At 42.4% G+C, this 17,696-nt stretch overlaps 1 protein-coding gene across 1 annotated transcript in view; it reads right to left on the bottom strand.

Annotated features, from left to right (window-relative positions):
• The window catches only part of VWA3B (von Willebrand factor A domain containing 3B), a 233,261-nt gene that overhangs the window by 120,556 nt on the left and 95,009 nt on the right, over positions 1 to 17,696 (bottom strand). The window contains exons 9-11 of the mRNA XM_008008091.3: positions 9,235 to 9,431; positions 4,817 to 4,971; positions 303 to 441 (exon numbers count right to left, since the gene is read on the bottom strand). Of these exons, the coding sequence (XP_008006282.3) occupies positions 303 to 441; positions 4,817 to 4,971; positions 9,235 to 9,431 (491 nt within the window). The remainder of the gene's footprint in view (positions 1 to 302; positions 442 to 4,816; positions 4,972 to 9,234; positions 9,432 to 17,696) is intronic.

Here is a 17,696-nt window from a genome sequence, read left to right as displayed (position 1 = left end):
GGAAGTGTGTGTATACCACAGATTTCAGGACAGAGAAAATCTGAAACAATGAACACAGCAACTCCCTTAAGCAACTCATGTGTGACAGAAAGAATCCACCAGAGAAAGGGTCTATTTACAAAGGAGAACTGGTGTTTCTTTAACTAGTAAAAGGGAGTATTTCTCTGAATTTGGCTTTCTTAGGAATTTTTTAGTGCAACAAGCCCCTCTCCACTGCTCATAACCATCACAGACGATACTTCGTGGAGACCCATTTATGACACACAAAACCCCACATGCATGAACTGACAGTTCCATCTAACCTGTATGAACTGAACGATCTTGTCCTTCACCAAGTCCAGTTTGCCCTTCATCGAGTGAGACGTGTCAATGAGAATGTAGATGCAATCATTACGCAATTTTCCAAAGAGGCTTTGACTCCCATCCTGCAGCCATTTAATCCTAGGCAGGAAGTAGGTTGAAAGTGAATGGTGAGAGCCTGCAGGCAACAAGAGAATCTTTCCAAGAACTTAACGATGCATCTGCAGAGGACAGAACTGCGCTGTGTTGTTTATACCCAATCTTCTGTGAGTGGATCATTCGCTTCGAGGTTTTTCTGTAGAAAATCCTACATTTGGGCTGTAGGATGCACTACCCACCATCAAGCCAAGTAAAACAAAACTAAGAAAATCAATGTGACAGAAAAATAAATCCAATGTGGGTGCCAAAGTCAAAAATACATTACTTCTAGTCATCTGATATTTTGAGGACCTCAGCTATGACTTCAGACTATTTGTTCTTCTAATCTGGCTGACTGCAGTCAAGCTAGTAAAGCCAGCACATTCCTGAAGCTTCAGTGAAACTTATGCACAGCATCAAGCAGCCCCAGAGCTCTGTAATAACCAAGGCCCAGGTGGCTGTATGAGAAGGACTGCTTCTGCGGTCCATGATCAGGTTCCCATCACAGGATGTAAATACATGAAATTCATAGCCACAGGCAAAGCCTGTGGGGTGGAGGTAAGGAAAGAGTATGGAAAAAATATTTGAATTGAGTTCAGAGTTCAGCAAAGGCTAAGAAACTAAAATTTGAATGGCAAAATATTGAAAGGACATCACTGCACAGGAGAAAGGGAGAGAGAACATGCTCCAGAGATCTGCAGAAGGGTGTCCTCGAAATTTTGGCTAAGTAATGATCAAGGCATGCATGTGAAGAAACTACTGAAGCCAAAGAAGAACTCACCAGAGGAGTAGGCGGATCAACCACTCAGAGCTCACACACGGCTAGGGGCAGTTTGTCTACCAGCCAGAGTGGGAAAACCTCCTTAATACATGGGCCACCAAGCAGCGTTCTTGAAAGAGTATTGCCTTAGTAGTAGGATCAAATTAGCCCTGGACTAAAAGCTACCCTGGATCTATTCTAACATAATTGAAAAGCAACTCCTAGAAAGATCAAATTCGTTTAAAGTAACTTAACTGCATCAAAAACATATATAAAAATACAGTGAAATCTAGTACCTGACAATGTAAAGTTAAAATGTCTGGTATCCAATAAAAAATTACCAGGTATACAAAGACGCAAGAAAATATGATCCATAACCAGAGGAAAAATTGATCAACAGAAACAGATCCCAAAATGATACAGATGATAGAATTAGCCGAAAAGGATGTTACACAACTATTACAAATATAATCCATATGGTCAAAAAGGTAGAGTATAAACAGAATGAGGAGAGAAATGGAAGATATTTAAATAGACCCAAATAAAACTTGTAGAGAGATACAATATATGAAATTTAAAATATACTGCATGGTATTAATAGTAAATTAGACATTAGGAGAAGAAAAGATTAGGGAATAAAAGACAAAGCAAAGGAAACAATTCAAAGTTCAACTCAGAGAGAAAAAAAACAAAAGCACTTTCATCAGAGAGAATTAGTGGCCCATGGAACAATATCAAGGAGTCTAACATATGTGTAATCAAAGTAGAAGAAGGAGAAGAGAGGGAGAGGCAGAAAAAATACTTGAAAAAATATGACCAAAATGTTTTAATTTTTATTGAAACAATGCACCTACAGATCCAAGAAGCTCAAATAACCCAAGAAGAAGAAAAATAAAACTACACCCAGGCATATCAAAATAAAATTGATAAAATCTAGCGATAAATAGAAAAATTTTTAAAGCATCAAAGACATTATGTGTGGAGGAACAAACAAAAATATGACAGGAGCCTTCTTGTAAATCATGCCAGCCAGGAGACGGTGGAGAAGGATTTTCAAAGTACTGAAAGATAGAACTGTAAAACCAGAGTTCTATGCTTAGCAAACACATCATTCAAAAATAAATTAAAGAGTTTTTCAGACTGAAACAGCTCATTCATCACCAATAGACCTGCACTACCAGAAATATGAATGAAACTTCTTCAGGTGGAAAAAAAATGATGTCAAACGGAAATGTGGATCCATACAAAGGAGTAAAAAGCAACAGAAATATCACATATGTGGTTAAATATAAAAATACATCTATCCTAGTTTTTAAACTAGTTACAAGACAATTGACTGTTTAGAATGTATAGTGTAATGCATGTGTAGAACTAAAGTGTACAATAATAGAAAGGACGGAAGTGGGAGTGAAAGTTGTAAGATTCCTATAATATACATGAAGGGATATAATATTATTTGTAGGGTGACTGCTAAGATGCATATTGTAAATCCTAAATAGTCACATACACACATCAAAACAGAACAAAGAGGTAGAGCTAATAAGACAATAGTGGAGATAAAATGTAACAATAAAAAATATTCAAACAAAAGAAGGCAAAAAATGAGTAAAAAGAGAACAGAAAACAAATAGCAAAATCTTTGATTTAAATCGTATCAAATCGATAATCACATTAAACGTAAATGATCTTAACACTCCAATTAAAAGGCAAAGATTGTTAGGTTGGATTAATAAAACAATGCTCATATATAATTATATGTCTTGTGTCTGTAAGAAATCCATTTAAATATAGGATGCAGACAAGTAAAGATGATAGAAAAAAAAATTTAAAAAAATGTAGGGTGGCTAAACTGCTATCAAAGTAAATTTCAGAACAAGGACTATTACCAGAGATATAAAAGGGGCATTTCCTAATTACAAAGCAATTGGTTCATCAAGAGAACATAACAATCTTAAATGTACATGCAACTATTAATAGAGTCTCAAAATACATGGAGAAAAAAAAGAACTGAAATGAAAATTGAAGACTATAGTTGGAGATTTCAACACTCTTTTCTCAGTAATTTATGGAACAACTAGAGAAAATCAGTAATAATATGAAAGACTTGAATGATACTATCAGCCAACTTGAGCTAATTGATGCCTGTAGTATACTCCACCCAACAAAATCATGTTTTTTTCCAAAATCTGTACTACAAAACAGGTCCCAATAAATTTATAAGAATTGAATCACACACTATTTCTCTGTTCACAGTGAAATTAAAACAGAAATCAGTAACAAAAGCTATCAGGAAAATCCACAAATATTTGGAAAGCAAACAACACACTTCTTTTTATTTTATTTATTTTATTTTTTGTGACAGAGACTCGCACTGTCACCCGGGCCAGAGTGCAGTAGTGTGATCTGCAAGCTCCGCCTCCTGGGTTCAAGCAATTCTCCTGCCTCAGCCTCCCAAGTAGCTGGGATTACAGGTGCCCACCACCATGCCCAGCTAATTTTTGTATTTTTAGTAGAGCCAGGGTTTCACTATGTTGGCCAGGCTGGTCTCGAACTCCTAACCTCCTGATCCAGCCCCCTCGGCCTTCCAAAGTGCTGGGATTACAGGTGTGAGTCACTGCACCCAGCCTAAACAATACATTTCTAAATAACCCTTTAGTCAAAGAAGAAATGATGGAGAAAATTAGAAAATATTCTGGTGATTGAAAATGAAATACAATATATCAAAATCTGTGAGAGGCAGCTAAAGAGTACAGAGGAAAGGTATAACACAGTGGGCAATACACGTGTGGCCTAGAAAAGAATGTGAGTATGAAACAGAAGCATTCCTCAGCCTCCTACAGCAATGTGTGACCAGTGTGATCGCTACGCGTTGGCTTGCTGTTTTCGATAAACTGCACTGGCATCAAGGCAGCTGGGATCTGAATCCAAACAACCCCGTTTTTTTTTGAACAAGGCTATCAGCAAACCATCAGATGGCAACCTTGACTTAACAATGTTTGTTGGCACTTTCCCTCAGTTGAGCTTTTACTGGTGTATATACACCATGGAGTACTACTAAACCATACCGAAGAATAAAATTCTGTCATGTGCAGCAGCACGGATGAGCCTACAGGACACTATGTTAAGCAAATTAAGTCAGGCACAGAAAGATAAATGCCACACGTTCTCATTCATATGGGAGCTAAAAGTATCTGAGCGTATGGAGGTAGTGAGTAGAACTGTATTAGAGGCTGGGAAAGGTAGAGAGAGAGGATAGTGAGGTTGGTTAGCGAATACCAAAGTTTAGCTAGACAGGAGGATCAAGCTCTGGTATTCTGCAGCTCTGGAGGGTCAATATGGTCAGCTACGATTTAGTGTGTATTTTTTTAAAAAGCTAAATGAGAGAATTTTGAATGTTCACAACACACAGAAATGATGTATGTTTGAGGTGATGGACGCGTGAGTTACCCTGATTTATCTTTGTACATTGTATACACACACCTAAATATCACTCTGTATCACATAAATAGGTACAATCATTTTGTGTCAACTAAAAATAAAAGGGAGGAAAAAAGATCAAGCAGATGAGAATTTCCAGAGCGAGGAGACCACTTGTATCTTCCTGCAAATAACACCAACCTCCTTCGGATCCGGGCCAGGGCTATGTGGATTCTCTCACTGTACCACCTGCACTTCTCTTTGGTAATGTTCACATGGACCAAGCTCCCGTCCTTCCAGGGAGCATGGACAAACCTGCTACAATATTTTGCATGGACTGTCTTCTTGTTGGTCTCCTAAGGAGAGGACAAAGGACAGAGGCCACTCAGAAACTGTCCAAAGAGAAGAGCCTCCAGACGGCACCTCCAGCTCTGTCGTATTCAAATGGCTCTTAGCACTCACTCTCTCGTCAGTCATTCCTTTGTTAGTTCAACCAAATATGTTCCGCTGCCCACTTCCTATGGAGCCCTGCACTAGGTGCCATGAACATGGGCAAGAAAGATACATGCGATCACACGTGTGCCCCAGAAAAGCTAACGATTCCAGCGTAGAGACACCCCCCACCGACACACACACACAACACACACACACACACACACACACACGTGCAGAGACAGAGAGAGAGAGAGAGAGAGAGCAATGCAGAGAATTAGATACTCAGTCCCTAGCACTGGACGGAGACAGTAAGGACCTGGCAAGTCCTGGTAAAGAAGAGAGAGCGACAGAGCTCACAGTGGACTAGACGGCCAGGGAGACCATTCTGGAGGAAGCGGGACTGAGACTCTCATGAATCCTCTTCTCCCACCAAGAACCCCACTGCACATCTAGCGCCCTCCACCGGGACAGACGGAGCACGCCCTCCTCAGTCGGCCTCTATCACTCGGCCCACGGGCGCTCACCTAGCGCTCCTCCGCTGGGAGACCTTCTAGACACCAGGAATACAAACACACACAATGACCAAACTCCTGCCTTCTCGGAGCTCACAGTGCAGGAGGGGAGCCCAGTAATAAGCAAATCACGACACACCAGGTCAGAGGCTGACACGCGGAGTAAGGCAAGGAGGAAGAGCAGAGAGCAGAGAGAGAGCGGAGGGACGGGAAAAGCTAGAACCTCGCAGGGAAAGCCTCCCAGAGACAGTGAACCAGGAGAGAAGGCCTGGAGGAATGGAGTGTGGTCATGGGGAGGCCGGGAGGAGGCCAGCCACTGAGCCCCACATGCCCTCCATGGAAAGGGCACTGTCCTTCGGGGCTGTGGGAGCCACACCACGTTGTGTTCTTGCGGGGGTGGCACCGCACCTCTGCCGGCCTGCAAGGACGGAAAGGAAAAGGTGTCGTGTCTCTCGTGCTCACCACATCCCCAGCATGGGGCATTTCCCGAGCGTGCCTCACGCGCAGCCCCCCCAGTGGAAAACCGCCAGACCACACACCACAGAGAGGCAGGTGCTGCGTCAGGCACAGCGTGTCAGAATGGGAAAAGCGCAGTGTGAAAGCCCGGGGGACCCGGGTTCAAACCCTGCCTCCGTCGGCCACAAGATCAATCTCAAGCGAGTTACCTAACCTCTCGCGGCTCCCACGACTGTTCTCTCCCGTGTAAAACGAGAGCACAAATGTTTACTTTGTATATGAAGCACAAAAGCACTCCATAAATGCTCAGTTCTGATTCGCAGTGTTTGTAGTGCAGAAACAGGGAAAGGTAACACCTGTGGGGCATCTCCTATGTGCCAGGCACTGTGCTCAGACATGCATTTGTAAATGTGCACTTTACCCACTTCACGAATAGGAAGCGTGACGCTCAAAGAAGTCACATGATTTGTTCAACATCTCATAGTCACTAACTAGTAGAAGCAGCACTGATACCTAGAACTTCTCCTTCCATATCCAGTGTGCCTTCTGCCACATCACATGGACCGGTACATAGCAGGGGCTCCATAAATATTTGTTTGAAAAATAGATGAAGAGACAAGAATGGGTCTTTGAACATCAGCCCTGGTTTTGTGTACAAGCTCAAGCAACCAAGCATGCAGTGTGGTTTCAGGGATGCCCGAAATACCAAGTTCTCAGGCTTGGCCTGAAATTCCCTTATTAGAAATGCTTGCTTGTCTCCTCCTCCCAATCGTTCATGTCTTTGAACTGCTACATAACAAGGCCTTTTCAGCCATTCATGTCTGTGTTAATGAGTTTCCTGAGTCTGTTCCTACAAACTAGTTTTAATTGTTAAATATTTAGGGGGTCTTGCCCAGTGGGAGTCTGGGTGGACCCTAAATAATTTACCTATTTCACAGCCTTATTTTCTGCCTACTTTATACATATCACAATTTTAGGTGTGAATCCAGTTTCAGTATGTAGTCCCAAAGACTACAAATAAAACTGTTCCTTTCTCATCAGTATTTGTATTAAAAAAAAAAAGGTAGATTGATAATTCTCAATCTTTACCATAATATACTTGACTAGCACAAAAAAATGAGGTAAAATTCCCTCTTGTAAGCCAAATTATTCAAAGTGGTCCTGTAAAATTTCATTTAAAATTGACAAGAGTTAGGAGGTGATCAGTATTAGAGCTAGCTTGAATATACTGCATTGTCATCAGTTTGCAGTAAGCTATGTTCAAATTGATGGGGATTAATATTTTGAAATATCCAGGGTCTAATGTATTTATTTTATTTTATTTTGAGACAAAGTCTCCCTCTGCCGCCCAGGCTGGAGTGCAATGGCGCACTCTCGGCTCACTGCAACCTCCGCCTCTCGGGTTCTGCCTCAGCCTCCCAAGTAGCTGGGATTACAGGCACGTGCCACCATGCCTGGCTAATTTTTGTATTTTTAGTAGAGATGGGGTTTCACCGTGTTGGCCAGGCTAGTCACAAACTCCTGACCTCACGTGATCTGCCCGCCTTGGCCTCCCAAAGTGCTGGGATTATAGACGTAAGCCACCGCGCCTGGCCTATTTTTAAAATGAAAATTTAGTTATGTATGATTTGCTGAACATTACTGAATAATGTCTACAGAACCAGAAAACTGTGCTGGGGGAGGAAACCCACAAATGAGATTTTCCCTGCACCGTAGCAATTACCCTGCATCCTAGGGTAAGCCAGGAAACAAGTTGCGTCAATTCTGCATTTTTCTAATTCGGTTTTTATATTTTCCTCCGTGCAGTTTGTCATAAATGCACAGCAGCAAGGGGGCAAGAACACAACGTGGTGTGGCTCCCACAGCCCCGAAGGACAGTGCCCTTTCCATGGAGGGCATGTGGGGCTCAGTGGCTGGCCAGCCTAATAACAAGTGGCAACAGGACTGGAGTTCCACCTCCACTGGAGTTCCAACATCTCAGTAATGACCTTGACATTGAATCAGAGCCTTCGAGAATACATGAGGTGACACCGTATTTGAGGGGGGCCTTGATTTTCTTTCCCAGGTATCTCCTCTGGGCTGCGGTCACCCGCCGGTCACCTGCCTGTCTGCCCTGGGCTTGCATTTTAGGTTCACTTCACAGCGTGTACCTGGGACTTTGCCACCTCCTGAAAAAGGCTTCCTTTGGTTTTGCAAATCTGCCATGTTCATTTTATCCTCATTTCTGTTTCCTATTGGGACACTTCTTAGTCTTTCCATGCTTCTAAACCTTTGATACCTCATCTTCTGGCTCCTGTTCTACATCTCTCTGCTTTTCAAGGTGTGGCTCCTGGACCAGCAGTGCTAGCATCTCCTGGGGATTGTTATGGATGCAAATTCTTGAGCCCCACTTCGGACCTACGGACTCATACGCATGATGCTGGAGTGTAGGCAGCACTGCTGTCCAGCACTGTCCTTCACTGGGAGCTGGAGTCGGGCACTAGGAGAAGCTGTATTCCTACAAAACCCACAGTGGAACCGCAGCTTTCAAAGCTTTTCATGGCTATAGCCCTTTGGAGAATCTGATTCCGTATCTGCTGGGATTGCACTGTATGCTGGCTGACAGTCACTGGAAAAATGAGGGGAAACACAAGAGGACCACAGACACTCCTGCTGCACGGGGCATACTCACCAGCAATTTCTCTTTTCCATTCAATACGGGGGAACAAAGGGCTTCTCTATTTGCATAATGTTGAATAATTCTGAGACTCATAATGCCTGATTTCTCCAAGCCCAGCCCCTGGCTTATCTACAACTCACTGATGTCTAGAACTCACTCCCAGCCTTGATCTCCACTCCCAGAGCTGCCCTTTGGAGAAGGGTGAGGAGGGAAACAGAGGAATCCCCTTCTTCACAGAAACTCAAGCTGGTTTCTCTCCCTGCTGCCCCTTGCCCCGCCTTCTGACCTGAGGGAGGCCTCACCCACCCAGGGCTTGAGGGGAGGCCACAGCCCCTCCCTGAAGCGCACTTCACCTACCGCACTGGTCTGCACGGACTCATTCCCTCCCAGGAGGGCACTTCACCTACCGCACTGGTCTGCACGGACTCATTCCCTCCCAGGAGGGCACTTCACCTACCGCACTGGTCTGCACGGACTCATTCCCTCCCAGGAGCGCACTTCACCTACCGCACTGGTCTGCACGGACTCATTCCCTCCCAGGAGTGCACTTCACCTACCGCACTGGTCTGCACGGACTCATCCTCTGGTTTGGCTTTTATATCCACAACCCCATCAGCATGGCGGAAAGAGCAGTCGGCAAGGACGTCGTATAAGGATAGCTTCTGGGCCTTCAAGCCATATTTCTGCAGCCACGTCTTAGAGTCCCAGGTGTCTTCTGGATTCGATGCAATCTCAACAGAGGTTGTTTCTGACTCTGTAGAATCACAGCTCGTCAGCCATGCGTACGGCATGAGCCATTCATCTTACATCCCCAACTCAATATTGACGAACTTGGAACATGTTCTTTATTAGACCACAAAGCCCATGTTTCATTTCAGAAAACAGCTTTCCAAAGCAGGACTGGCAAAGAATTATTAGGCTTTTAATGGCAAAAACCACAATTACTTTTGCAACAACCTAATAATTCAAAAGACTGCAAAGCAGGGTTATTTTTTATTTCACTTCCTCCCTTCCCTAAGTTGACTGGCCCCACGCCTGGGTGGAGGTGACCAGTAGACCAAGGCTGTGTGTCAGGAGCCATGTAGGTGTAAGGATGGAGTCAGAAGCTCTGGCTTCAAGTCCTGGCTCCATCACCTACGAGCTTGGGCAAGTTGCTCAAACTTGGGGGAGTCACTCCACTTGACCTCTCTTAGCTCAGGCAGGATTCTTCACCTGCAGCTGGAAGATAGTATTTGCTCGGTCTTCCTAGGTAAACTGCAGCAATCCAGTGAGAAAAGTTATATGAAGCCAGATGCGGTGGCTCACACCTGTAATCCCAGAACTTTGGGAGGCCAAGGCAGGTGGATCACCTGAGCTCAGGAGTTTGAAACCACCTGGCCAACAAGGCGAAACCACATCTCTACTAAAAATACAAAAATTAGCCGGGTGTGGTGGCACGCGTCTGTAATCCCAGCTACTTGGGAGGCTGAGGCAGGAGAATTGCTTCAACCCGGGAGGCAGAGGTTGTGGTGAGCCAAGATTGTACCACTGCACTACAGCCTGGGCAACAGAGCAAGATTCCATCAAAAAAGATAGAAAGAGAGAAAGAAAGAAAGAAAGAAAGAAAGAAAGAAAGAAAGAAAGAAAGAAAGAGAGAAAGAAAGAGAGAGAGAGAAAGAAAGAAAGAAAGAAAGAAAGAAAGAAAGAAAGAAAGAAAGAAAGAAAGAAAGAAAGGAGGGAGGGAGGGAGGGAGGGAGGGAGGGAGGGAGGGAGGGAAGGAAGGAAGGAAGGAAAGAAGGAAGGAAGGGAGAGAGAGAGAGAAAGAAAGAGAAAGAGAGAAAGAAAGAAAGAGTGAGTGGGAGGGAGGGAGGAAGGAAGGAAGGAGAGAGAAAGAGAAAGAAAGAATGAATGAAAGGAAGAGATAGAAAAAGAAATAAAGAGAGAAAGAGAAAGAAAGAAAGGAAGGAAGGGAGAGAGGAAGGAGAGAGAGAGAAGAAAGAAAGAAAAAGAAGAAAGGAAAAAAGGAAGAAGGAAGGAAGGAGAGAGAAAGAAAAGAAAGAAAGAAAAAAGAAAAGAAAAAAGAAAAGAAAGGAGGGAGGGAGGAAGGAGAGAGAGAAGAAAGAATAGAAAGAAAGAGAAGGAAGGGAGGAAGGAGGAAGGAAGGAAGGAAGGAAGGAAGGAAGGAAGGAAGGAAGGAAGGAAGGAAGGAAAGGAAAGGAAGGAAGGAAGGGAAAGACAAGGCATGTGAATGTGCTTTGTAATGTGGTGGAAACAGAAGGGATGAAGTGGAGGTGATCAACCCACAAAGGCTAGCAGGCTGCCTCCCACGAAGCTCCCTTGTCACCTTGGTGAGTGTGTCCTGACTCACAGCCTGGCATTCCACCCTGCAGGTTCAGAAACCTCATGTGCCGTATCTAGGACAACTCACCTTAGCTTCACAGGGTAAAGTATAACCCAGAAAGCCAATTGCCTAAACATCTCCAGCCTCAGGCACATTCCCGTGGTGTTTTCCAGGGGTAATCCACACTCTAACTGGGAAGATGTGTTATGTTACCTGAGCAGGACAAGCCAGCATATCACACAAGCAGAAAACTATTTTTCCAGATTACTCAAAACTTGGAACAGCACCTAAGGGAGAATGAGTTACTCAGGGGTGGACACAAAGGAGGGATGAGGAACTGTGAAGCTGGAAGGAGGCACTGGTGTCTGGACCTGGCTGTGCACGTCTCCCAACTCCATGCTCGGCGATGGCCACTTGGTAGGCTGAAACAGACCTCGGTGGGAGTATTTACGGAATCTGGAAGTCAGCACACGCCACACATCGGGGCTTTTTCCATTCCCGGGAGTGGGTTGTTAAACACCTGCACACCACTGGAAGGCAGGCAGAAAGGACCCTGAGGCTTTGGCCCCACTGGGACCGTGGGAGCCCTAGGAAGACGCGGAAGGGGTTCTGGGCAGGGCAATGTTTTTTTCTAACAGTGCTATCACTCAGGAGGTCCACCAGCGCTACAGAGTTTTGTTTAACTCCGCTTCCATTAACGGCTCTCCACCTTTCACAGTGGCATCCCCTGAGGGGCTTTAAAGGAAGTACTGATGCCTGAGTCCCATCCAGTAGATTCAGTTTTCACTGGTTTGGGAGCGCGGCCTGGACGCTGGGATCTTTTGAAGCTCCCCCGGCAACTGCATTGTGCAGCCAAAGCTTTGCCACTGGCTTAAGGTGGAAAGGACTTCTCAGTTACGACTTGGCAACCCCATAAGCTGATGCTTCCATCAGACACAGACGCAAGTGAAGTCCTAGTAATTAAAAAGTAGCACTCACTGTTAGGGAAACAAACATATGGCCCAGACTTTCCCATTACTGTATTTAATGGGATATATAATTAGAGTAAGATTGGAAGACATAAATCATGTTAGAGCCAATTCCTTCTGTATAATATGTAAAGGACACATGAATGCTTCATGAGGCCCATGTCCTTGAATTTTAATAGAACGCCATTGAAAGAATTCACTCTGAAACCTACGTGTGGGGAACTTCTCAAAGAAGCTTGTTTTGGATTTTGAACTTGAAACCAACCTGGCATCAGAAGCCCCTCAGAGCAGCATCCCCGACACTGGGAACCGGCTTCTCCATGAATCGTAAAGCATGTTTTCACCCTTCTCCGGGAGCTCAAGCCAGAGGCTTCTCAGAGCTTCAAGTCCCTGGGGTTCGCCTGCACACTCTCCCCCATCACACAGAGGCAGCAAAAAGAGGACGCCGCCGTTTCTGTCAGGGAGATCAGCCTCCTCAGAGAAACCCTTGGGGCGACATTTTCCTCAATTTTTATTAATTATATTCCCATTCACTGTGTTTTTGCTTAGGAAGACCTTTCCTTTTCTCCTCTCCCTTTTTTTTCTGATCAATAAGTGTAGTAGGAAATTAAATTTTCATTCAATTATTTCCATAAAAACGAACACCTTATTATATCCTTCTGCTCTGTTTAGGGCTGCCTTCTTTTAAAAAAGATAAGAGCCCTCTGTCCAGTATAAATTCAAGCTTACCATAGAACTTCCTAAAAACACATTCGAACCAATCCTAGCAAGGGTTTTGAAAGAGGCAGAGACTAACTTCTGACTCCAACTTCACCGTGGACTAGACGGTGCAGTCCTGAGGGCAGGATTCAGGCTCCCAATTACCATCTGAAAAGGGGGTTCAGGCAAGCCGCCAGAGCAACCTGAACTTTCATAGAGGAAAGAAGGGTGACCAAGCAATCGAAACCAAAGAGCCCAGGCACTCTAAAGCTAAAGAAAGGAGGAAAAAAAAAAAAAAAAAAAAAAAAAAAAAAAAAAAAAAAGAAAGAAAGAAAGAAAAAGAAAAAAAAAAAGGAAGGAAATCTTTTAACTTCCAGTACTAATTACATCAATTAGTGTCTGAGTCTCATTTTCCTGGGAGGGGCCGGGAAGGGCGTCATCCATTCATTAGCGTCACTTACTAAGGGGTCCTTCCCATTCCCCAGCAGTCATCTTAATTACAAATGTTACATGAATTCTCACCGAGAGAGAATTCATTTATTCTAGAGGTATGAGCTCACAGCTAATCCTGATTACATGGCTTTTCTATTCCACAGGACAGATTGCTAAAGATGTTCTTTCTGTTATGAGAAGGGAGCACATCTATGCCACAGGATTAACCAGCCCTGTCCTCCCCATCCTACTTGTCAATCTCAGAACATTTTTCAGTGAAAAAGACCTACTGGGAAAATGCTTCTGAAAATCATCCCTGCTATAGCCAGGGCCACACACACAAAGATAAATTGGGCACAGTTTTCCTAGCCCACTCCTCTCCCTGTCCCTTATCCAACCGCCCTCCAGGTTCAGCTCCAGAGGGGCTCACAGCCCTCAGGATTTCTCACCACCACAACTCCCTTCTCCCATCCTCCTCCACTAAATGTTACTGCCTGGCACCTCATTCCTGCCATGCTAGCCCCACATGCCTTTCAGGAGGGCTGTCAGCAAATGAATAAACTAGAACTCTAGATCAAGTCTGATGTTTCCAAGAGTGGGTCCCACAGAAACTGCTTCCACTGCATGTCAGTGGCTTCTACTCAGGAAGAGGGTTCCTTAAACAAAAAGTTTGGGGAGCTTGAAAAGAAGGTTTCAAGGGGTTCTTGGTCACAGGACTTCTCTAAGACTTTCTTAGGGGAATGGGCAGTGGGGCTTACCACAAGCTAGATTCCCAAAGCTGTTTAGCCCCAGAGTCTTTCTGCACAGAACGTTTTAGAGGGCTTGTATTTAACCCCTGTGATCACAGGTGCCATGAGACAATGAACAAACTCTTGGCCACCACATGGGGAGTGGCACAGGAAAAGAATGCTGTGAATCAGCTGAAAAGGAAGGCAGAAGGAAAGAAGGGAGGAAGAGAAAGAAGGCAGGGGGGGAAGAAGGAAGGAAGGAAGGAAGGAAGGAAGGAAGGAAGGAAAGGAGGGAGGGAGGGAGGGAAGGAGGGAGATGTTTGGTACAACATGGAACAATTGAGATTAGGAAGTGAGACAGGATTGATGGGGTTAGGGAAATTTAGACTGAGTGACCTGAAATTCACATGTTAAGTGGCGAGGATGAGAACCCTAAAACCGAGGGTGAATGCTGGAATGAAACAAGACAGAAAGCTGAATCTGCTTCCTTTAGAAAATTAAAATACTGGTCACCTTTTTGATCTTGCATCACTGTTGCTGAGGTTTTTTAAAAAAATCTTTAGTCAGCATATTTATTTCATATGTTCTTTCAAAAACTTTTTGAGATATAATTCACATAGCATAACATTCGACAGCAAGGTGACTATAGTTAATGGTGATATATTATATTCTTGAAATTATATTCTTGAAAAATCCAAAGAGAACTATTAAGTGCTCTCACCACAAAAATGTTTACTATGTGAGGTAATCTAATTTTTAATTAGCTAGATTTAACAATTTCACAATGTACATATACTTCAAAACATCATGTTGTACAGGATAAATAGATACAATGTTATCTGCCAAATTAAAAAAAATAAAGGATTGGTGTTAATTATTCTTTAAACACTTGAAAGAAGTCACCAGTGAAGACATCTGGTCCTGGCTTCTCTTTGTGCAGACTTTTTAAAAAAATTACTAACTCAGTCCCTTATGACAGATCTATGCAGAATTTCCATTTCTTCTTGAGTCAGTTTTGGTAGTTTGTGTCTTTCTAGGAATTTGTCCATTTCATTTAGGTTATCTTATTCATCAACATACAATTGTTCATAGTAGTCTCTTATAATCACTTTTATTTCCAAAAGGCTGGTACTCATACCCCTTCTTTCCCATTCCTGATTTTAGTAATATGGGTGTCTCTCTCTCTCTCCCTCTCTCTCTCTCCTTTCTTGGTTTGTCTAGGTAAGGATTTGTCAGCTTTGTTGATCTTCTGAAGCAACCAACATTAAATGTTTTAATTTTATTGTTTTTCTATTTTTCATTTTATTTATAGCTTCTCTAATTTTTTTATTATTTCTTTCCTTCTGTTTGTTTCACTTTAGTTTACTCTTCTAATTTCTTTTTTTTTTTTTTTTGAGGCGGAGTTTCGCTCTGTCGCCCAGGCTGGAGTGCAGTGGCCGGATCTCAGCTCACTGCAAGCTCCGCCTCCCGGGTTCACGCCATTCTCCTGCCTCAAGACTCCCGAGTAGCTGGGACTACAGGCGCCCGCCACCTCGCCCAGCTAGATTTTTGTATTTTTTAGTAGAGACCGGGTTTCACCGGGTTAGCCAGGATGGTCTTGATCTCCTGACCTCGTGATCCGCCCGTCTCGGCCTCCCAAAGTGCTGGGATTACAGGCTTGAGCCACCGCGCCCGGCCTACTCTTCTAATTTCTTAAGGCAGAGGTTTGGATAACTGATTTGAGATCTTGTTTTTTGAGGTAAGTGTTTTCAGCTAAGCACTGCTTTAGTGGCATCCCATAGGTTTTGGAATGTCAAACTTTTTGTTTTCATTCACTTCAAAGTATTTTTAAATTTCCTATTTGATATATTTCACCCTCTGGTTATTTAGAAGTATGTTGTTAGTATTCACATATTTGTGAATATTCAAAATGTCCTACTCTTATTTATTTTAATTTCATCCACTGTAGTCAGAAAGATACTTTGTATGATTACAATCCTTTTCAACTTACTGCAACTTGTTTTGTGGCCTAACATATGGCCTATTCTAGAGAATGTACACTTAAAAATATGTATTCTACTGCTGTTTCATATAATCTTCTATAGATGTCTATTAGATTTAGTTGGTTTGAAGTGTTGTCTAGTCTTTTATTTCCTAGTCAATCTTCTGCCCAATTGTTTCATCCCACATTGAAAGTGGGATAATGAAATCTTCATCTACTATCATCAAACTATAGAAGACCTTTCAATTCTGTCAGTTTTTGCTGCTTATATTTTGGTAAACTGTTGTTACGTGCACATGGTTATGTATTTATAATTGTTACATCTTCCTGGTAAATAATTGACACTTTTATCATTACCAAATGTCCTTTGTCTCTAATAAGAATTTCTGTCTTAAAGACTGTTTTGTCTGAAATTAGTATAACTATTCAGCTTTCTTTTTGTTACTTATTTGTATGGTATATCTTTTTCCATTCTTTACATTCATCCTATTTCTGTCATTCAATCTAAAATGTGTCTCTTGTAGAGAGCATATAGTTGGATCATGGGGATTTTTGTGTGTGTGTGTTTTGTTTTGTTTTGTTTTTACTCATTTGCCATTCAATTAAAGTGTTTAATCCATTGACTTTTTGCTTTTTTTTTTTTTTTTTTTTTTTTTTTGAGACAGAGTTATGCACTCACTATCCTGTCCAGACTGGAGTGCAGTAGCTATTTACAGGTGCAATCATAGTGCACTGTAGCTTCAAACTCCTGGCCTCAAGCAATCCTCCAACCTCAACCTCTCAAGTAGCTAGGACTACAGGTGTGTGCCACTGTGCCCAGCTAATCCATTTACACTTCATATAATAAATGATGTGGTAAAATTAATGTGTGCCATTTTGTTATTTGTTTTCTATATGTCATATCTTTTTCATTCTTCTATTCCTCTATTACTACCTTATTTTGTGTTAACTGAATATTTTCTAGTATTTAATTTTAAGTTATTTGGAATTTCTTTTACTATTTCTTAGTGGCTGCCATGGAGATTTTAATCAAAATCTTATCACTCAGATTAATCATTTAATTTCAATAATATACAAAACATTAAATCTATATAACTCTACTGCCTCCCCCCTCCATTGTGTTGTTATTCTCATATAAAGTATACCTTTATACACGTGTGTTTATCAGAACAGATTAAAATTTTTTTGCTTTATAAAGTTGTCTTTTGAATCAGATAGGAGAAAAAATACTTACAAACAAAAAATATATTTATACTATAATTTCTGTTTACCCACGTAGTTATCTCTATTGGTGCCCTTTATTTTTTCCTGTGGATTCAAGTTATTCTCCAATAGTCTTTCATTTTATCCTGAAGGATTTCCTTTAGTATTTCTTTAGGGCAGGTTTGCTGAAAGTAAATTCTCTTGGTTTTTGTTTATATTAATTTTTCCTTTTTTTTTTTTTTTTTTTTTGAGACGGAGTCTCACTCTGTCACCCAGCCTGGAGTGCAGTGGCACAATCTCAGCTCACTGTAACCTCTGCCTCCTGGGTTCAAGTGATTCTCCTGCCTCAGCCTCCTGAGTAGCTGGACTTTATGGTATGCCATTGGTCTCGAAGACTCTGTTAGGTTTTTTTCATTCTTAATCCTTTAATTCTTCAGACTGGGTAACCTCAGTTGAGCTATCTAAAAGTTCATTGGTTTGTTCTTGTGCTTGCTCAAATCTGGTGTTGAACCCCTCTAGTCAGTTCCTCATTTCAATACTTTGTACTCCAGAACTTTTTTCAACTCCAGAATTTCTACTTGCTTCTTAAAAAAAAATTTCTCTCATTATTGATATCTCTATTTGGTAAGACATTGTTTTTATACTCCCTATGTTCTTTAGACATAGTTTCCTTTAGTTCTTTGGATAT

This window comes from Chlorocebus sabaeus, chromosome 14 (genome assembly GCF_047675955.1).
Source record: "Chlorocebus sabaeus isolate Y175 chromosome 14, mChlSab1.0.hap1, whole genome shotgun sequence".
Classification (NCBI taxonomy): Eukaryota; Metazoa; Chordata; class Mammalia; order Primates; family Cercopithecidae; genus Chlorocebus; species Chlorocebus sabaeus.
Note: the sequence above shows the minus strand (reverse complement) of the source record. Positions and strands in the feature narration are given on the sequence as shown.